At 47.3% G+C, this 22,878-nt stretch overlaps 1 protein-coding gene across 1 annotated transcript in view; it reads left to right on the forward strand.

Moving 5' to 3' along the window:
- Positions 1-22,878, forward strand: part of NPR2 (natriuretic peptide receptor 2) — a 187,154-nt gene that overhangs the window by 145,507 nt on the left and 18,769 nt on the right. Inside the window, exons 20-21 of the mRNA XM_073612133.1 lie at positions 20,269-20,367; positions 21,387-21,478. Of these exons, the coding sequence (XP_073468234.1) occupies positions 20,269-20,367; positions 21,387-21,478 (191 nt within the window). The remainder of the gene's footprint in view (positions 1-20,268; positions 20,368-21,386; positions 21,479-22,878) is intronic.

Here is a 22,878-nt window from a genome sequence, read left to right on the forward strand (position 1 = left end):
ACGGACCTGGCCGGGGCAGAGGCTGTTGGAGAGGACTGTATGCAAGCCTGTTGCCCACCGCTTATGGGCCCTAGCATTTGGGGGAATGGTGCTCTCTGTGAGCTGTATGCCTGGGGACCCTGGGGTTGGTGTTACTATGGATTCAGCTCCATGTCCCCCCAAAACACACAGACTCTGGAACCCTTTATATGCCATATTAGAATGGTGACTGATTTATACCATTGGGACTCGTACTGTTAAATGCTAATGTCATCAATTCTGCTATAATGTGTTTAGTGTGGCTCTAAGAGTCTTTTCACCCATTGTTGTTTATGTTAATTGAGAGAGCTGATCACATTAGCCACCAGCCCTGGCTAATAGACGAATGGTCTAGGCTGAGGAGGGGGGAGATTGTTGTTTGTATTGTTAGTTGTAATTAGCTCCAGCTATTGTGTTTATATTAATGTGTGAAGCTCGGTGCCTACAAGACTGTCATCTGGTCTGGGTACATTTTGTAGTAAATTAGCTCATGTTAATTAGGTTAGCTTTGAGTCATCCCTGCTGTATAAAGGTCTGTGAAATCTCAAAATAAAAGTTAGTTCTGATGTACTCCAAGACTGGTGTTGTCTAGTTCTTGGGGTTTCTATGGCCAGATCCATTGGACTCGTGTTCCAGAACTTAGGAAGCGGTATATGACGGAAGCACTCAAGCGGAGTGTGGGGCGTTCCGTGACATTGGTGGCAAGCAGCGGGAAAGCTTCCTGAAGTCTGAAGTCTGGGACATCCAAACCTCCAACTGGATCCAAGATCAGCATAGCAGACTTCAGTCACCCCAGCGGAGATATGGACCTGGCATCAGAATTCCCGGGGCTGCTGCGGATCATCCTTTCAACGTACACCAGGACTGTGTCTGAGGATGAATACCTGGAGCTCAGGCAGCTGATTCGGGTGGAGCTCTGGATTGCAGCCCTCCGTCTCGCTGGTATAAAACAGGGCAAGTGCTTTCCAACCCAAGAGCAACGGGCCAGTGACCAACGGGCATTGCGGATGGCATTCCTGGGAGAGCAGCCCCAGGAGCAATGGGTGACTGAGTTGGACAGGTTGGTCCAGCAGGAGATAGAGCTGGACAATCGTTATCGGGCTCTGCAATGGCACGCAGAGGAGGGATATTTAGGGGAGACAACAGAATGCTCTCCGGAGGGATATGACTTTGGCGGCCCTGGATTGCTGTGGGAGAACCTTACAGATCTTTTTATGTTTGGCGATGAGGGGGAACCTGACCTTGAGGACATGAGGGACTATAGAGAGTCTATGCTCGGTCTTGCAGGGGTCTCAGAGCTCAAACCTGATCTGGACCATTTGCTAAGGAAGGAACAGCATCTGGAAAGGGCATACAGGAAACTGCTAGAACAAGTTCAGCAGCATGCCAGAGAATCGGCAGTGGAAAATCCGGAGATTGCCGTCCCCAAACCTGAAGTGCTGACAACAGGGCAGAGCTCTGCTAACCTCTGTCCAGAAATGATAACATCTTCTGGGTTCCATGGACAGGAGATGGTGAACCTCTATTCCCAGACATCAGTTGCAGAGACATGGGATTTGATAGACTTTTCTGCTGAGGAAGAACAACCTGATGAGCCTCCAGCAGAAGAGCTGCTATCATTGCCAAAGTTCACTGTGTTCTGCCCAGCACCAACAGTGGCTTCGGCCTTCCTGAGAGAAGAGGTAGTCGGCCTTTCTCCCACAACACTGACAGGGACATGTGATTTTCTGCCAGCAGCATCTATGGAGTTAAAACAAACTTCTCCAGCTGAAGATCTGGTAACTGAACAGAGGGTCCAAGACCTCTGTCCCACACTTTTACCAATTCCAGAGACTGGGGATTTAATAGACATTTCTGTAGAGGAGGAACCACCTGGCAAACCCCCAGCAGAAGTGCTGGCAACCGGACAGAGGGTCCAAGACCTCTGCCCCACACCTGCAGCAATTGTGGAGGCCCAAGGTGAGGAGGTGGCAGTCTATCGCGAGCTGCAGATCAGGATCCAAGGAGAGAATGCAGTCATCACCTCACAACTGCAGCTTGATCTGGTGTCGGTTGATGGGACTTCAGTCCCCACCTGTATACCCCAGGGATGCTGGGCAGTCGGCCCAGATCCCCAACAGCAGGATGGAGTGAGCCCAGTCCCCCTGTCTTCTCTCCAGCGGCAGAAAGGATTCCAGGGAGAAGGGCCAGTCTGGGCCTCTCCCCAGCGGCAGATATGTTCTCTGAGAGAGGCAGAGGATGGCTGGGTGAGTAATACACTGTTTGGAATAATTTGTTTGGGGTACTGTGTGGGTACAGGCAGTAGAGGACTGGAACTATGGACTAACTTCGGAGTCAACCCGTCTGGGGTCTCCTCCTGTGTTAGTCTCCTGCCGAAAGGGGAGAAATGTCACGGACCTGGCCGGGGCAGAGGCTGTTGGAGAGGACTGTATGCAAGCCTGTTGCCCACCGATTATGGGCCCTAGCATTTGGGGGAATGGTGCTCTCTGTGAGCTGTATGCCTGGGGACCCTGGGGTTGGTGTTACTATGGATTCAGCTTCATGTCCCCCCAAAACACACAGACTCTGGAACCCTTTATATGCCATATTAGAATGGTGACTGATTTATACCATTGGGACTCGTACTGTTAAATGCTAATGTCATCAATTCTGCTATAATGTGTTTAGTGTGGCTCTAAGAGTCTTTTCACCCATTGTTGTTTATGTTAATTGAGAGAGCTGATCACATTAGCCACCAGCACTGGCTAATAGACGAATGGTCTGGGCTGAGGAGGGGGGAGATTGTTGTTTGTATTGTTAGTTGTAATTAGCTCCAGCTATTGTGTTTATATTAATGTGTGAAGCTCGGTGCCTACAAGACTATCATCTGGTCTGGGTACATTTTGTAGTAAATTAGCTCATGTTAATTAGGTTAGCTTTGAGTCATCCCTGCTGTATAAATGTCTGTGAAATCTCAAAATAAAAGTTAGTTCTGATGTACTCCAAGACTGGTGTTGTCTAGTTCTTGGGGTTTCTATGGCCAGATCCATTGGACTCGTGTTCCAGAACTTAGGAAGCGGTATATGACGGAAGCACTCAAGCGGAGTGTGGGACGTTCCGTGACAGTGCATTATACAGATATACAGGGATCAGCAAAGGTGTATTATACAGATATACAGGGATCAGTACAGGTGTATTATACAGATATACAGGGATCAGTACAGGTGCATTATACAGATATACAGGGATCAGCACAGGTGTATTATACAGATATACAGGGATCAGTACAGGTGTATTATACAGATATACAGGGATCAGTACAGGTGTATTATACAGATATACAGGGATCAGTACAGGTGCATTATACAGATATACAGGGATCAGTACAGGTGTATTATACAGACATATAGGGATCAGTACAGGTGTATTATACAGATAAACAGGGATCAGTACAGGTGTATTCCCTAAACTACAAACCTTGCTAAAAGGCATAAATTGGGATAAAATATTAGGAACAAAGAAAACGGAGGAGAGATGGGTTTGCTTTAAGAGCATATTAAATAAGGGCATTAGCCAATGTATCCCATTGGGTAATAAATTTAAAAGAGCGAACAAACATCCTGGATGGCTTAACTTCAATGTAAAAATGCATATAATAGCAAAGGAGAAGGCCTTCAAAAAATACAAGGTTGAGGGATCATCCACAGCATTCAGACTTTATAAAGAATGCAACAAGAAGTGTAAGGGTGCAATTAGGATGGCTAAGATAGAACATGAAAGACACATAGCGGAGGAGGGCAAAAAAAAATCCCAAGAAATTCTTTAAGTATGTAAACAGTAAAAAAGGGAGGACAGACCATATTGGCCCCATAAAGAATGAGGAAGGACATCTGGTTACAAAGGATGGGGAGATGGGGAAGGTATTTAATTTATTCTTCTCCTCAGTCTTCACCAGTGAATCGGGGGGCTTCAGTAACCAAAACTGCAGTGTTTATCCTCATGACACAACACAGGAAGCACCTCCATGGTTAACAGAGGACGGAATTAAAATTAGACTTGAGAAACTTAACATTAATAATTCACAGGGACCAGATGGCTTGCATCCGAGGGTACTTAGGGAACTCAGTCAAGTGATTGCCAGACCGTTGTTCCTAATTTTTACAGACAGTCTATTGACTGGAATGGTACCAGCTGATTGGAGAAAAGCCAATGTAGCACCAATATTTAAAAAGGGCCCAAAATACATCCCTGGGAATTACAGACCAGTTAGCCTAACATCAATAGTATGTAAACTCTTGGAGGGGATGATAAGGGACTATATACAAGATTTTAGTAATGAGAACGGTATCATTAGCAGTAATCAGCATGGATTCATGAAGAATCGTTCTTGCCAAACCAATCTATTAACCTTCTATGAGGAGGTGAGTTGCCATCTAGATAAAGGAAGGCCCGTAGACGTGGTGTATCTGGATTTTACAAAAGCATTTGACACAGTTCCCCATAAACGTTTACTGTACAAAATAAGGTCCATTGGCATGGACCATAGGGTGAGTACATGGATTGAAAACTGGCTACAAGGGCGTGTTCAGAGGGTGGTGATAAATGGGGAGTACTCAGAATGGTCAGGGGTGGGTAGTGGGGTTCCCCAGGGTTCTGTGCTGGGACCAATCCTATTTAATTTGTTCATAAACGACCTGGAGGATGGGATAAACAGTTCAATCTCTGTATTTGCAGACAATACTAAGCTAAGCAGGGCAATAACTTCTCCGCAGGATGTGGAAACCTTGCAAAAAGACCTGAACAAATTAATGGGGTGGGCGACTACATGGCAAATGAGGTTCAATGTAGAAAAATGTAAATTAAAGCATTTGGGTGGCAAAAATCTGAATGCAATCTATAGACTGGGGGGAGAACCTCTGGGGGAATCTAGGATGGAAAAGGACCTGGGGGTCCTAGTAGATGATAGGCTCAGCAATAACATGCAATGCCAAGCTGCTGCTAATAAAGCAAACAGAATATTGGCATTAAAAAGGGATCAACTCCAGAGATAAAACGATAATTCTCCCGCTCTACAAGACTCTGGTCCGGCCGCACCTGGAGTATGCTGTCCAGTTCTGGGCACCAGTCCTCAGGAAGGATGTACTGGAAATGGAGCGAGTACAAAGAAGGGCAACAAAGCTAATAAAGGGTCTGGAGGATCTTAGTTATGAGGAAAGGTTGCGAGCTCTGAACTTATTCTCTCTGGAGAAGAGACGCTTGAGAGGGGATATGATTTCATTATATAAATACCGGACTGGTGACCCCACAATAGGGATAAAACTTTTTCGCAGAAGAGAGTTTAATAAGACTCATGGCCACTCATTACAATTAGAAGAAAAGAGGTTTAACCTTAAACTACGTAGAGGGTTCTTTACTGTAAGAGCGGTAAGGATGTGGAATTCCCTTCCACAGGCGGTGGTCTCAGCGGGGAGCATTGATAGCTTCAAGAATCTATTAGATAATCACCTGAATGACCGCAACATACAGGAATATGTAATGTAATACTGACACATAATCACACACATAGGTTGGACTTGATGGACTTGTGTCTTTTTTCGACCTCACCTACTATGTAACTATGTATTATACAGATATACAGGGATCAGCACAGGTGTATTATACAGATATACAGGGATCAGTACAGGTGTATTATACAGATATACAGGGATCAGTACAGGTGTATTATACAGATAAACAGGGATCAGTACAGGTGTATTATACAGATATACAGGGATCAGTACAGGTGTATTATACAGATATACAGGAATCAGTACAGGGTTAGTATACAGCTATACAGGGATCAGTACAGGGTTAGTATACAGGTATACAGGGATCAGTACAGGTGTATTATACAGATATACAGGGATCAGTGCAGGTGTATTATACAGATAAACAGGGATCAGTACAGGTGTATTATACAGATAAACAGGGATCAGTACAGGTGTATTTTACAGATAAACAGGGATCAGTACAGGTGTATTATACAGATATACAGGGATCAGTACAGGTGTATTATACAGATATACAGGGATCAGTGCAGGTGTATTATACAGATAAACAGGGATCAGTACAGGTGTATTATACAGATAAACAGGGATCAGTACAGGTGTATTATACAGATAAACAGGGATCAGTACAGGTGTATTATACAGATAAACAGGGATCAGTATAGGTGTATTATACAGACATATAGGAATCAGTGCAGGTGTATTAGGCCACGTTCACACTAGTACGACAAACGCTCTGACATTGGGAGCTCCTATGGGAGCCGCCTTAACTGGTCCGAGACAAGTCGGTCCGACTTTGAAAATCCTCCCTGCACTACTTTGGTCTGACATCGATCCTTCTTCAGCCCAGTGAATATCACTGAAGTCAGATCAAAGTCGGATCGCCGTCTTGACTGATCCGACTTTGGCATGCGACTTGTGCTCTGATGATCTTGAAGGGGAACGCCACGCAAAATAAAAAACTGCACGGGTTCCCCTCCAAGAGGACACCAGGCCCTTCGGTCTGGTATGTATTTTAAGGGGAACCCCCATGCCTAAAAAATGGCGTGGGGGTCCCCCCATAATACATACCAGACCCTTATCCAAGCACACAGCCTGGCAGGTCAGGAAAGGGGGGGAGAGCAAGCCCCCCCTCCTGAACTGTACCAGGCCACATGCCCTCAACATAGGGGGGTGGGTGCTTTGGGGCAGGGGGGCCCCAAAGCACTTTGTCCCCATGTTGATGAGGACAAGAATCTGGAAGCCCCCTTTAAGAAGGGGGGCCCCCAGGACCTGGCCCCCCACCCTATGTGAATGAGTATGAGCTACATTGTAACCCTACCCATTCACCTAAAAAAGCATCAAAAATAAAACACATTACACATGTTTTAAAAGTAATTTATTAAGGCAGCTCCATCGCCTCTTCCAATCTCTTCTCCCCTCTCCGGCTCTTCTGCCTCCTCCACTGACATCTTCTGCCTCTGCGGGTTCTTCGCCCCTCTCTGGGTCTTCTCCGCTCTCCTCTCCGCTCTCCTCTGGTGTCTTCTAGCCCTCTCTGGTTCATCTCCCCTCTCCGGGTCTTCTCCGCTCTCCTCTGATGTCTTCTAGCACTCCTCTGTTCTTCTTCTATCTCCGGGTCTTTTTCACTCTCCTCTGATGTCTTCTAGCCCTCTCCAGTTCTTCTCCTCTCTCCGGGTCTTCTCTGCTCTCTCTTCGGTTCTTCTGCCTCTGCTGGGTCTTCTCCACTATCTTCTCGCTCTTTTGCATCGTCTTCTCCACTGTCTTCTGCCTCTGTTCTTCTTCCAATGTTGACTCGATGCTCTCTCCCGCTCTAATGTCGGGTGCGCGGTGTGCCACTACCTATATTGGCATGGGGTGGGGTCACTGAAGACCCGCCCCTTATGATGTCACCAGGAGGAGATGGGGGTCAGGGGTCATTACAGGTGTATTATACAGGTATATTTTTTCTTCCCGTGTCCTCGTCTTCAGGAAGAACTTCCAGAGATGGGGGTCAGGGGTCAGTACAGGTGTATTATAAAGGTATATTTTTTCCTCCTGTTGTCTTCAGGAGGAAACCTCCAGAGACGGGGGTCAGGGGTCAGTACAGGTGTATTTTATACAGGTATATTTTTTCTTCCCGTGTCTTCGTTGTCTTCCAGAGGAACCTCCGGAGATGGGGTCAGTACAGGTGTATTATACAGGTATACTTATTCCTCCCGTGTCCTTGCTGTCACCATGAGGAATCTCCAGAGGTGGGTGTCAGGATCTGTACAAGATTTGGTCTTTCAGCCTCAGAGGGGTTAAGTGGAATCTTCTCCGACCTGATTTTTTTTTATACATAAAACTCCTTTTTAGGAGATTCCCGGCCGTGTCTGGTGTCACACACTCCTTATGAGGAGATTTACAGAAAACAGACACCGGCTCTGCCAACATGAGGAGGAGTATGGAACGGACATAACACAGATTTTCCACACATTCCTACCAGAAGAAATAGAGCTATTATCTACCACAACCAGCTAGATATGGGATCGCCCAATTTAATATTATCCCCTACAACCAGCTAGGTATGGGAGCACCCAACCTATTATCATATCCTACAACCTGCATCATCTCCTACAACCAGCTAGGTATGGGAGCACCCAACCTATTATCATATCCTACAACCTGCATCATCTCCTACAACCAGCTAGGTACAGAAGTACCCAACCCATTATTATCCCCTACAACCAGCTAGGTACAGGAGCACCCAACCCATTATCGTCTCCTAGAACCAGCTAGGTAAGGAAGCACCCAATCCATTATCATCTCCCACAAGCAGCTAGGTATGGAAGCACCCAATCCATTATCATCTCCTACAACTAGCTAGGTATAAGAGCACCCAATTCATTATCATCTCCTACAACTAGCTAGGTATAAGAGCACCCAATTCATTATCATCTCCTACAGCCAGCTAGGTATGGGAACACTCAACCCATTATTATCCCCTACAACCAGCTAGGTACAGGAGTACCCAACACATTATCATCTTCTACAACCAGCTATATAGTAGATACAGGAGCATCCAACCTATTATTTTCTCCTACAACCAGCACCAAACCCATTATTATCCCCCTACAACCAGCTAGGTACAAGAGCACCCAAACCCATTATTATCCCCTGCAACCAGCTAGGTATGGAAGCGCCCAATCCATTATCATCTCCTACAATCAGCATCCAACCCATTATTTTCCCATACAACCAGCTAGGTACAGGAGTACCCAACACATTATCATCCTCTACAACCAGCTAGATACAGGGGCATCCAACCCATTATTATCTCCTACAACCAGCACTCAACTCATTATTATCCCCTACAATCAATGGCTAAGTACAGGAGCACCCAATCCATTACAACCAGGTAGGTATGGAAGCACCCAATCCATTATCATCTCCTACAATCAGGTAGGTATGGGAACATTCAATCCATTATTATCTCCTACAACCAGCACCCAACCAATTATTTACTTCTACAACCAGCTAGGTGCAATACACCCAATCCATGATCATCTTCTACAACCAGCTAGGTACAGGAGCACCCAACCCATGATTATCTCCTACAACCAGCACCCAACCTATTATCTTCTACAACCAGCTAGTTACAGGAACACCCAATCCATTATCTTCTCCTAGAACTAGCTAGGTAAGGGAGCATCCAATCCATTATTATCTCCTACACTCAACTAGGTACAAGAGCACCCAATCCGTTATTATCTCCTAAAACCAGCTAGGTACAGGAGTTCCCAACCCATTATTATCTCCTACAACAAGCACCAACCCATTATCATCTTCTACAACCAGCTAGGTACAGGAGCACCAAATCCATTATCATATCCTACAACCAGCTAGGTACAGGAGCACCAAATCCATTATCATATCCTACAACCAGCTAGGTACAGGAGCACCCAACCCATTATCATCTTATACAACCAGCTAGGTACAGGAGCACCAAATCCATTATCATATCCAACAATCAGCTAGGTACAGGAGCACCCAACCCATTATCATCTTCTACAACCAGCTAGGTACAGGAGCACCAAATCCATTATCATCTCCTACAACCAGCTAGGTACAGGAGTTCCCAACCCATTATCATCTTCTACAACAAGCTAGGTACAGGAGTTCCCAACCCATTATCATCTTCTACAACAAGCTAGGTACAGGAATACCCAATCTAATATTATCTCCTACAACCAGCTCGGTATGGGAGCAGCCAATCCATTATTATCCCCTGCAACCAGCTAGTATTGGAGGAATATCTAATGATAGGAGCAGTGTTTATTTTGGCAGGAAATTTCGATTTAGTTTTAGTCTTAGGACTAAAATGGCATTTTAGTTTTAGTCCCATTTTAGTCTTTTGCAATTGTTTTAGTTTTAGTCGTATTTAGTCGTCTAAATCTCCAGTACATTTTAGTCAACTAAAACTCATTTTAGTCGTCTAAAATCTAATGGGTGTAATTAAATTGTAATGCATTAGTTAAAATTTCTCTACAATTTCCAAACTCATATACTGCTAGAGCGAAAAATCTAATAGGTTATTTATTATGGTATTGAGGTATGAACATGCACTACAGACCAATGTTAATTTTGAAGTCAAATTTCAATTAGTTTTAGTCTTAGTCTTTTGACTAAAATGCCGTTTTAGTCCCATTTTAGTCTTTTGATTAAAATGCCATTTTAGTTTTAGTCGTATTTTAGTCATCTCAGTTGTTTTAGTTTTAGTCGTATTTTAGTCGAATAAAATAATATTCATTTAGTCGACTAAAATGTTTTAGTCGACGAAATTAACACTGGATAGGAGGAGTGATTTTGGAGGAATATCTAATGTTATGAGGAGGGGTTTTTTAGGAATATCTAATGATATGAGGAGGGGTTTTGTAGGAATATCTAATGATAGAAGGAGGGTTTTTGGAGGAATATGCAATGATAGGAGGAGCGGTTTCGGGGGGATATCAAGTGATAAGAGGAGAAGTTTTGGAGGAGTATCTAATGATAGGAGGAGGGGTTTTGGAGAAATATCTAATGATATGAGGAGGGGTTTTAGAGGAATATCTAATGATATGAGGAGGGGTTTTAGAGGAATATCTAATGATAGGAGGAGGGGTTTTGGAGAAATATCTAATGATATGAGGAGGGGTTTTAGAGGAATATCTAATGATATGAGGAGGGGTTTTAGAGGAATATCTAATGATATGAGGAGGGGTTTTAGAGGAATATCTAATGATATGAGGAGGGGTTTTGGAGGAATATCTAATAATATGAGGAGGGGTTTTAGAGGAATATCTAATGATATGAGGAGGGGTTTTGGAGGAATATCTAATGATATGAGGAGGGGTTTTAGAGGAATATCTAATGTTATGAGGAGGGGTTTTGGAGGAATATCTAATGATATGAGGAGGGGTTTTGGAGGAATATCTAATGATAGGAGGAGCGGTTTTGGAGGAATATCTAATGATAGGAGGAGGGGTTTTAGAGGAATATCTAATGTTATGAGGAGGGGTTTTGGAGGAATATCTAATGATATGAGGAGGGGTTTTGGAGGAATATCTAATGATAGGAGGAGCGGTTTTGGAGGAATATCTAGTAATAAGATGAGAATTTTCGGGAGAAATATTTAGTGATAAGTGAAGTTTCGTGAGGAATATCTAATGATAGGGGAAGTGATTTTGGAGGAATATCTAATGATAGTAGGAGGAGTGATTATATCTAATGATAGGGGGAGTGATTTTGGAGGAATATCTAATGATAGGGGGAGTGATTTTGGAGGAATATCTAATGATAGGGGGAGTGATTTTGGAGGAATATCTAATGATAGGGGGAGTGATTTTGGAGGAATATCTATTGATAGGGGGAGTGATTTTGGAGGAATATCTAATGATAGGGGGAGTGATTTTGGAGGAATATCTAATGATAGGGGGAGTGATTTTGGAGGAATATCTAATGATAGGGGGAGTGATTTTGGAGGAATATCTAATGATAGGAGGAGTGATTTTGGAGGAATATCTAATGATAGGGGGAGGGGTTTTGGAGGAATATCTAATGATAGGGGGAGGGGTTTTGGAGGAATATCTAATGATAGGGGGAGTGATTTTGGAGGAATATCTAATGATAGGGGGAGTGATTTTGGAGGAATATCTAATGATAGGGGGAGTGATTTTGGAGGAATATCTAATGATAGGGGGAGTGATTTTGGAGGAATATCTAATGATAGGGGGAGTAATTTTGGAGGAATATCTAATGATAGGAGGAGGGGTTTTGGAGGAATATCTAATGATAGGAGGAGCGGTTTTGGAGGAATATCTAGTAATAAGATGAGAATTTTCGGGAGAAATATTTAGTGATAAGTGAAGTTTCGTGAGGAATATCTAATGATAGGGGGAGTGATTTTGGAGGAATATCTAATGATAGTAGGAGGAGTGATTATATCTAATGATATGAGGAGGGGTTTTGGAGGAATATCTAATGATAGGGGGAGTGATTTTGGAGGAATATCTAATGATAGGGGGAGTGATTTTGGAGGAATATCTAATGATAGGGGGAGTGATTTTGGAGGAATATCTAATGATAGGGGGAGTGATTTTGGAGGAATATCTAATGATAGGGGGAGTGATTTTGGAGGAATATCTAATAATAGGGGGATGGATTTTGGAGGAATATCTAATGATAGGGGGAGTGATTTTGGAGGAATATATAATGATAGGGGGAGTGATTTTGGAGGAATATATAATGATAGGGGGAGTGATTTTGGAGGAATATCTAATGATAGGGGGAGACATTTCGGAAGAAATATTTAGTGATAAGAGAAGTTTCGTGAGGAATATCTTATGATAGGAGGAGTGATTTTGGAGGAATATCTAATGATAGGGGGAGAAGTTTCGGGAGGAATATTTAGTGATACAATGAGAGGTTTCGGGAGAAATTGTTCCGTGATTGGAGGTGGTTTGGTGGAGTGTTTTGTTTCTGGAGATAAAAGCAAATTTACTTTCCAGCATTCTTCTCTTTATGGGCTCAGTCGGGGGCCTGGAGCTGTCCCGGCCTGTCTGATCTCAGGACTATAAAACAAGTATATGGCCGGCAGAGGCTGGAATGCTGAGTCATATAATGGGCCCTCGTATAATGGGCCCCTGAGGCTCTCCCTCTTTCCTCTCTGACTCATTTATCTCTCAGGATGATGGATTTTGTAGTCCTCCAGCTCGGAGGGAGTTATATCCATTTTATCATTAAACAGAAACAAACATCCAAGAAAACCCATTCCTAAAAAGGAGAGAAGATTCTCCAGATGCCTCCACAGAGAGAAGTGCAGATCCATCACACAGAAGGAACGAGGAGCACACCACATACATGTGACAGGCCAGGGAGCACACACAATATGAAAAGATGATTTCAAAACCCTCACGACAATGGAATCTGTCATTCCTTTCCCTCCTGCGTGGCTATCTCTATGTTACTTCCTCCTAGCGCTCTATGGTAAAGATAGCCTCGCAGGAGGGAAAGGAGTGACAGATTCCATTGTCGGTACGTCCTTAGGGTGGCTGTGTCCAGTGGTGTATTTTAGTTTTGTGCTGCCCTAGGTAATTTTGTAAATTTGTCCCACCCATTCCTGTTTAATGAATGTGACCTCCTCCAAAGTTGAGGGGGGGTCACATCCCCCAAAAGTGAAGGACTATAAGTTCCAACATGAACTCCTTAGATCTAAGGATGTAACTCCCTCCAAAACTGAAGGACTACAAGTCCCAGGATGAACCCCTGAGATCTAAGGATGTAACCCCTTACATCCCACTCCATGTGACAGACCAGGGCAAGGAGCACACTCCATGTGACAGACCAGGGCAAGGAGCACACTCCATGTGACAGACCAGGGCAAGGAGCACACTCCATGTGACAGACCAGGGCAAGGAGAACACTCCATGTGACAGACTAGGGCGAGGAGCACACTCCATGTTACAGGATGGGGGAGCACAGCACATACTCTAAATACAGGAGGAATGAGGAGCACACTCCATGTCACAGGCCGGGGGGAAGTACATCATATACTGTACATGCAGGAGGAACGAGGAAGGTGCTCCCCTGGGAGGTGTGAGCTCCAGGAGAGGAGATTGGGAAAGTGTGACCACAGGGAAGGGAGGGCTGATATATTTGGCATTCTCTAATAACATTAAGTGCCTCTATGTATGTTGAGACTGTGGCCCTGGGTGGTTGGGACAGATCTCCGGATGAAGGTCCTCTATGTATGTAGGGACAGTGTGGCCCCGACTGGTGGGGTCAGATCTCGGGATGAAGGGCCTCTATGTATGTAGGGACTGTGGTGCCCTCAGCTGGTGGGGTCAGATCCCGGGATGAAGGGCCTCTATGTATGTAGGGACAGTGTGGCCCAGCCTGGTGGAGTCAGAACTTGGGATGAAGGGCCTCTATGTATGTAGACTTTGTGGCCCCAGCTGGTTGGGTCGGATCTCTGGATGAAGGGCCTCTATGTATGTAGGGATGGTGTGGCCCTGGCTGGTTGGGTCGGATCTCAGGATGAAGGGCCTCTATGTATGTAGGGATGGTGTGGCCCCAGCTGGTTGGGTCGTATCTCGGGATAAAGGGCCCCTATGTATGTAGGGATGGTGTGGCCCCGGGTGGTGGGGTCAGATCTCGGGATAAAGGGCCTCTATGTATGTGGGAACATTTTTGCCCCAGCTGGAGAGGTCAGATCTTGGGATGAAGGGCCTGTATATATGTAGGGATCGTGTGGCCCCAGCTGGTTGGGTTGGATCTCGGGATGAAGGGCCTCTATTTATGTAGAGACTTTGTGACACCGGCTGATTGGGTCAGGATGAAGGGCCTCTATGTATGTAGGAACGGTGTGGCCCGGCTGGTCGGGTAGGATTTCGGGGTGAATGATTCTCTATTCCTGACAGAAGAACTTTTATACTGAAGACAATGATAGGATTTGCCTATGTGGTATGAATTTCAATGACAGGTTCACTTGGAAGACTTGAGTCATCACATTCTGAGATCTCTCTGTGGAGTGGAACGGAACACTCTCAGTAATGACGGGGTTTCCCCTGCCTGGAACATGACACCATGCAGGGGGGGGGCATATGGGGACACTCAGAGGGGTCACTGACAGTCCAGCTTGCAGGGAAGGTCTGTGTGTGAACCCCTCCCAGGAATACTTGTCTTGTTTGTACAAGTATTTCCTCCCCGAGGGAGCCCCTTCCTTTAAGATTTATAGCCGGCTGGGGGGGGGGGGTCAGACAGAGGGACAACAGAAAGGACCATTCTTCTTGCACCTGGTTGGCCGTGTCACAGAGACATTCCACAATGACATCTCCAGTCCTCTGAAAATTCACCTTCTGTTCTTCTCACCTCCATAGAGTATAATGAGAACCCCACAGAAAGAGACCTTCCCCACACAACTCCACAAAGATACTTTATTACAATCCATTCCTAAGAAAATATTTATATACCCTATGATGTCACTATGTGATCGCCCACCTCCTGATCCCTAGGTGTCGTCCGACGTGATATCTGGTGCAATAATAAACTCCACCCACAATGTATATGGATGACTCATGTGAGCAACACCATCCCACGGGCATTATAATTCATATATATTCAACATATTATTATTATTATACAGGATTTATATAGCGCCAACAGTTTACGTAGCGCTTTACAACTTGAGAGTAGACAGTACAAATACAATACACTTTGATACAGTAGGAATCAGAGGGCCCTGCTCCTTAGAGCTTACAATCTAAGACTACTTCATAGAACCATAATACAACATATACTGCATCCAGATTTATTACATATGTAACGTGTGGGATCTGATGTCCCATCATATGACCATAGGAGTGTGTGCTCACCTCATATGATACTTCATATCTCTAGATTTATAACCTCCTCCCTTCCTGAATGGAGGTTCCCATCATACAATATACATATATAATTTCCTCCCCGCTGAAGAAGTGACAGTTGGTGGAAGGAACATGTCGGGTCTGATGTCCCATAACATGACCATAGCTGTGTGTGCTCACACCCAATGATACTTCATAACTCTAGATTTATAACCTCCTCCCCTCCTGAATGGAGGTTCCCATCATACAATATACATATATAATATCCTCCCCCCCCGGAGAAGTGACAGTTGGTGGACGGAAGGCATTGGGTCAATTTTCCCATCATATGACTATAGCTGTGTGTGCTCTCCTCATACAATATAGATTTATAACCTCCTCCCCCTGAACAAGTGACAGTTGGTGGAAGGAGCATGTCAGGTCTGATATCCCATCATGTGACCATAGCAATGTGTGCTCAACTCGTATGATATAGATTTATAACCTCCGCCCCCCCAAGTAAGCGACAGTTGATCGACAGAATGCTTTAGGTCTGATATCCCATTATGTGACCATAGTAATGTGTGCTCACTTTGTATGATATAGATTTATAACCTCCTTCTCCCTGAAGAAGTGACAGTTGGTAGACGGAGCATGTCAGGTCTGATATCCCATCATATGACCATAGCAGTGTGTGCTCACCTCATACGATATAGAATTATAACTTACTTCTCCCCAGAAGAAGTGACAGTTGGTGGAAGGGACGTGTTGGATCTGATGTCCCATCATATGACCATCATCCAAAACAGACCTATTACAACCTTCCCCTGAAGAAGTGACAGTGGAAGGAGCATGTTGCGTCTGATGTCCCATCATATAACCATCGTCATACGATATAGACCTATAAGCTCCTCCCCCTGAGGAAGTGACAGTTGGTGGACAGAATGTTTTAGGTCTGATATCCTATTATGTGACCATAGCAATGTGTGCTCACCTTGTATGATATAGATTTATAACCTCTTCTTCCCTGAAGAAGTGACAGTTGGTAGACGGAGCATGTCAGGTCTGATATCCCATCATATGACCATAGCAGTGTGTGCTCACCTCATACGATATCGATTTATAACCTCCTTCTCCCCAGAAGAAGTGACAGTTGGTGGAAGGGACGTGTAGAGATGCCCCATCATATGACCATAGCTGTGTGTGTGGTCACCTCATATGATATAGATATATAACCTCCTCCCCCCTGAAGAAGTGACAGTTGATGGAAGGAATGTGTTGGATCTGATGTCCCATCATATGACCATCGTCATACGATATAGACCTGTAACCTCTTCCCTCCTGAAGAAGTGACAGTTGGTGGAAGGAACGTGTTGGGTCTGTTGTCCCACCATATGACATTTGGGGTAAACTCTGTGTAAATAAATGCAGGAATGTTTTCCTTCTCCACCAAGGTCCATGTATGCTGCAGCGGTGATCTCGGCATCGGCTTCAGCAGCCACTATCGGGCTGTCCAGTAAAAGTAATGACTGTCATGGGGCTCCCAAAGTGCATGTCCCCCCCTTGATGGCACCTGCAGGAAACTGCTCGTACATTGAGAGCAGGAAGAACATCCGTTTCCCTGATCCCTCCTGAAACCATGTATGACATCACTTCTGGGGTTGCAGCTGTCATTCTGTGTATGTGTGCAGGAAATTTTCAAAAATTCCCCTGGAAAGCAGGTGGTTAAGCCAGTCGCAATCTGGGGGGGCCCCTTCCTGGGGGGAATATACTCAGGTCTTCAGAATCTGGGGGACATCCTTCCATGAGGGGAATATACTAAGGTCTTCAGAAATCTGGGGGCCCCTCTTCCCCGGTGGGAATATACTAAGGACTTCAGAATCTAGACCCCCCTCCCCCCTGGGGAAAATATACTAAGTCTTCAGAATCTAATATACTCATGTCTTCAGAATCTAGGGGAACCCCTCCTCCTTGGGAGGAATATACTAAGATCTTCAGAATCTGAGGGACCTCCCTCCCCGGGGGGAACATACTAAGGTCTTCAGAATCTGGGGACCCCTCTCCTCGGGGGGGAATATACTAAGGTCTTCAGAATCTGGGGGTCCTTCCTCCCCAGGGGGAAATAACTCAGGCCTTCAAAATCTAGGGGCCCCCTCCCCAGGGGGCATACACTACGGTCTTCAGAATCTGGGGGACCTTCCTCCCCAGGGGCAATATACTAAGGTCTTCAGAATCTGGGGGGCCTCCCTCCCCCAGGGGAATATACTCAGGTCTCAGAATCTGGGAGGCCCTCCTTCCCAGGGGGAAATATACTAAGGTCTTCAGAATCTGTGGACCCATCTCCTCAGGGGGGAATATACTAAGGTCTTCAGAATCTGGGGGTTCCTCTTCCCCCGGGGGGAATATACTAAGGTCTTCAGAATCTGGGGTACCTCCCTCCCTGGGGAAATATACTAAGGTCTTCAGAATCTGGGGGACCTCTCTCCCTGGGGGGAATATACTAAGGTCTTCAGAATCTGGGGACCCCTCTCCTCGGGGGGGAATATACTAAGGTCTTCAGAATCTGGGGGACCTCTCTCCCTGCGGGGAATATACTAAGGTCTTCAGAATCTGGGTCCCCTCTCCTCGGGGGGGGGGGGGGGATATACTAAGGTCTTCAGAATCTGGGGGTCCTTCCTCCCCAGGGGGAAATAACTCAGGCCTTCAGAATCTAGGGCCCCCCTTCCCCAGGGGGAATACACTAAAGTCTTCAGAATATGGGGGACCTTCCTCCCCAGGGGCAATATACTAAGGTCTTCAGAATCTGGGGGACCTCCCTCCCCCGGGGGGAATATACTCAGGTCTCAGAGTCTGGGAGGCCCTCCTTCCCAGGGGGGAATATACTAAGGTCTTTAGAATCTGGGGGACCTCCCTCTATGGGAGGAATATATTAAGGTCTCCAGAATCTGGGGGGCCCTTCTCCCCGGGGGGGGGGGTATACTAAGGTCTTCAGAATCTGAGGGACCTCCCTCCCTGGGGGGAATATACTAAGATCTTCAGAATCCAGGGGCCCTCTCCTCGGGGGAATATACTAAGGTCTTCAGAATCTGGGGGTCCTTCCTCCGCAGGGGGAATACACTAAGGTCTTCAGAACCTGAGGGTTCCTCTTCCCCCGGGGGGGGGGATTTTATACTAAGGTCTTCAGAATCTGGGGGACCTCCCTCCCTGGGGGAATATACTAAGGTCTTCAGAATCTGGGGGTCCTTCCTCCGCAGGGGGAATACACTAAGGTCTTCAGAATCTGGGTGTTCCTCTTCCCCCGGGGGGGGGAATATACTAAGGTCCTCAGAATCTGGTAGACCTCTCTCCCTGCTCCCTGGGGGGAATATACTAAGGTCTTCAGAATCTGGGGACCCCTCTCCTAGGGGGGGAATATACTAAGGTCTTCAGAATCTGGGGGCCCCTCTCCTCGGGGAGGGAATATACTAAGGTCTTCAGAATCTGGGGGTCCTTCCTCCCCAGGGGGAAATAACTCAGGCCTTCAGAATCTAGGCCCCCCCCTCCCCAGGGGGAATACACTAAGGTCTTCAGAATATGGGGGACCTTCCTCCCCAGGGGCAATATACTAAGGTCTTCAGAATCTGGGGGACCTCCCTTCCCCGGGGGGGGATATACTAAGGTCTCCATAATCTGGGAGGCACTCCTCCCGGGGGGGGTATACTAAGGTGTTCAGAATCTGAGGGACCTCCCTCCCTGGGGGGAATATACTAAGGTCTTCAGAATCTGGGGGACCTCCCTCCCTGGGGGAATATACTAAGGTCTTCAGAATCTGGGGGACCTCCCTCCCAGGGGGGGAATATACTAAGGTCTTCAGAATCTGGGGGACCTCCCTCCCAGGGGGGGAATATACTAAGGTCTCCAGAATCTGGGGGACCTCCCTCCCTCCCTCCCTGGGGGGAATATACTAAGGTCTTCAGAATCTGGGGGACCTCCCTCCCTGGGGGAATATACTAAGGTCTCCAGAATCTGGGGGACCTCCCTCCCTCCCAGGGGGGAATATACTAAGGTCTTCGGAATCTGTGGGACCTCCCTCCCAGGGGGGGAATATACTAAGGCTTCAGAATCTGGGGGACCTCCCTCCCAGGGGGGGAATATACTAAGGTCTTCAGAATCTGGGGGACCTCCCTCCCGGGGGGGAATGTACTAAGGTCTCCAGAATCTGGGGGGCCCTCCTCCCCGGGGGGGTATACTAACGTCTTCAGAATCTGGAGGACTCCCCTCCTCCCCGGAGGGAGGGATACACTAAGGTCTTCAGAATCTGACCTTAGCATATCCCCCCCGGGAAGGGCGTCCCCCAGATTCTGAAGACCTAGGTAAATTCCCCCCCCCCGAGGAGGGAAGGTCCCACAGATTCTGAAGATCCTAGTATATTCCTCCCCGTGGAGGGCGTCCCCCCAGGATTCTGAATACCTTATTATATTCCTCCCAGGGAGGGGGTCCCCCAGATTGTGAAGACCTTAGTATATTCCCCTTCAGGGCACCTCTCCTGAGGAATAATATACTAAGGTCTTAAGAATCTGGGGGATGCCCTCCCCGGGGGGAATATACTAAGGTCTTCGGAATCTGGGGGACGACTGGCGAGGGGGAGGAGCAGCACTCTCAATGAATTAGGCTGGGCTGCAGTGCATATGGCAGGAACAGAGTAGACCAATCAGCAGGCAGGGGGCGTGTCCTGGATTAAGCAGGGCTGCTAAGTGGGGTGGTCCCACAAGGCCGGTTGCAGATCTTTGGAGCAGGAGAGGAGGCGTCTACAGAATCTGACTGGAGGCAGCACAGACAGTTCATATTTCTTTGCAGAATGCTGCTGTTGGTCTTATGGTGTTCCTGTTGTCGCTCTTTTCTGATAGGTCCGGTGTGTGCAGGGGTGGTCGGTCTGAAAATGCCACGGTATTGTCTGTTTGGAGATACGGTGAATACGGCATCTAGGATGGAGTCCAATGGAGAAGGTGAATATCCTCAACAATATCATCAGGAAGTAGGCAATCCCCCCAATACATTTCATCCCCAGTCAAAACAGGGGGATGGAGCTGTACCCCCCTCTCCCAAGGGTCAGAACAGGGGGATGGAGCTGTACCCCCCTTTCCCCAGGGTCAGAACAGGGGAATGGAGCTGTACCCCCCTCTCCCCAGAATCAGAACAGGGGAATGGAGCTGTACCCCCCTCTCCCCAGAATCAGAACAGGGGGGTGAAGCTGTACCCCCCTCTCCCCAAGGTCAGAACAGGGGGATGGAGATGTACCTCTTCTCCCCAAAATCAGAACAGGGGGATGGAGCTGTACCCCCCTCTCCACAGGGTCAGAACAGGGGGGTGGAGATGTACCTCTTCTCCCCAAAATCAGAACAGGGGGATGGAGCTGTACCCCCTTCTCACCAGGGTCAGAACTGGGGGATTGAGCTGTACCCCCCTCTCCCCAGGGTCAAAACAGGGGGATTGAGCTGTACCCCCTCTCCCCAGGGTCAAAACAGGGGGATGGAGCTGTAGCCCCCTCTCCCCAGGACGAGAACAGGGGAAGATGGAGCTGTAGCCCCCTCTCCCCAGAATCAGAACAAGGGGATGGAGCTGTACCCCCCTCTCCCAGGATCAGAAAAGGGGGATGGAGCTGTATCCCCCTCTCCCCAGGGTAGAAACAGGGGGATGGAGTTTAAGACCCCTCTCCCTAGGGTCAAAACAGGGAGATGGAGCTGTAGCCTCCTCCCTCCAGGGTCAGAACAAGGGGTAGGAGCTATACCCTCTCCCCCCAGGGCCAGAATAGGGGAGTGGAGATGTACCTCTGTCCCCCAGGGTCAGAAAATTGGGGGCGGAGCTATACCTCTTCTCCCCAGGGTCAGAACGGGGGGGGGGTGGAGCTTTCACCCTCCCAGGGCCAGAGTTTTACCCCTCTCCCCCTAGGCAAGAACAAGGGAATGGAGGGGGTACTCTGGAGGTTCTCACTGTCTTTTACTTGTCTCTTATTTTCTTTTCTCAGCTCTCAAAATTCACATTTCTTCGGCCACCAAAGAAGTCTTGGATGAATTGAATTGCTTTCAGCTGGAACTTCGGGGAGATATAGAAATGAAGGTAAATACAGAAGAGAGGAAGGAATAGTGCTCAGGAAAGTGGAGGCTATGAGGGTGGAGGGTGCAGACTGATGGAGGTAATGAAGGTGGAGGGAAAAGGCTGGTGGAGATGAGGGTAGAGGGAAGAGGCTGGTGGAGATGATGAGGGTGGAGGGAAGAGCTTGGTGGAGGCAATGGAGGGTTGAGGGAAAAGGTTGGTGAAGATGATGAGGGTGGAGGGAATAGGTTTGTGGAGATGATGAGGGTGGAGGGAAGAGGCTGTTGAAGATGATGAGGGTGGAGGGAAGAGCTTGGTGGAGATATTGAGAGTGGAGGGAAGAGCTTGGTGGAGATGATGAGGGTGGAGGGAAGAGGCAGGTGGAGATGATGACGGTGGAGGGAAGAGCTTGGTGGAGATGAGGGTGGAGGGAAGAGGCAGGTGGAGATGAGGGTGGAGGGAAGAGAAAGTGGAGGTGATGAGGGTGGAGGGAAGAGGTTGGTGGAGATGATGAGGTTGGAGGGAAGAGGTTGGTGGAGATGATGAGGTTGGAGAGAAGAGCTTGGTGGAGATGATGAGGGTCGAGGGAAGAGATTGGTGGAGATGATGAGGGTGAAGGGAAGAGGGTGGTGGAGATGATGAGGGTGGAGGGAAGAGGCAGGTGGAGATGAGGGTGGAGGGAAGAAAAAAGTGGAGGTGATGAGGGTGGAGGGAAGAGGTTGGTGAAGATGAGGGTGGAGGGAAGAGCTTGGTGGATATGATGAGGGTGAAGGGAAGAGGGTGGTTGGGATGATGAGGGTGGAGGGAAGAGCTTGGTGGAGATGATGAGGGTGGGGGGGAGAGAGTGGTTGAGATGATGAGGGTGGAGGGAAGAGCTTGGTGGAGATGATGAGGGTGGAGGGAAGAGGCAGGTGGAGATGAGGGTGGAGGGAAGAAGCAGGTGGAGATGAGGGTGGAGGGAAGAGAAAGTGGAGGTGATGAGGGTGGAGGGAAGAGATAGGTGGAGATGAGGGTGAAGGGAAGAGATAGGTGGAGATGATGAGGGTGAAGGGAAGAGATAGGTGGAGATGATGAGGGTGAAGGGACGAGGGTGGTTGAGATGATGAGAGTGGAGGGAAGAGCTTGGTGGAGATGATGAGGGTGGAGGGAAGAGGCAGGTGGAGATGATGAGGGTGGAGGGAAGAGGTAGGTGGAGATGAGGGTGGAGAGAAGAGCATGGTGGAGATGATGAGGGTGGAGGGAAGAGCTTGGTGGAGATGATGAGGGTGAAGGAAAGAGCTTGGTGGAGATGATGAGGGTGGAGGAAAGAGCTTGGTGGAGATGATGAGGGTGGAGGGAAGAGCTTGGTGGAGATGATGAGGGTGGAGGGAAGAGCTTGGTGGAGATGATGAGGGTGGAGGAAAGAGCTTGGTGGAGATGATGAG

Source organism: Aquarana catesbeiana, linkage group LG01 (genome assembly GCF_042186555.1).
Source record: "Aquarana catesbeiana isolate 2022-GZ linkage group LG01, ASM4218655v1, whole genome shotgun sequence".
NCBI lineage: Eukaryota > Metazoa > Chordata > Amphibia > Anura > Ranidae > Aquarana > Aquarana catesbeiana.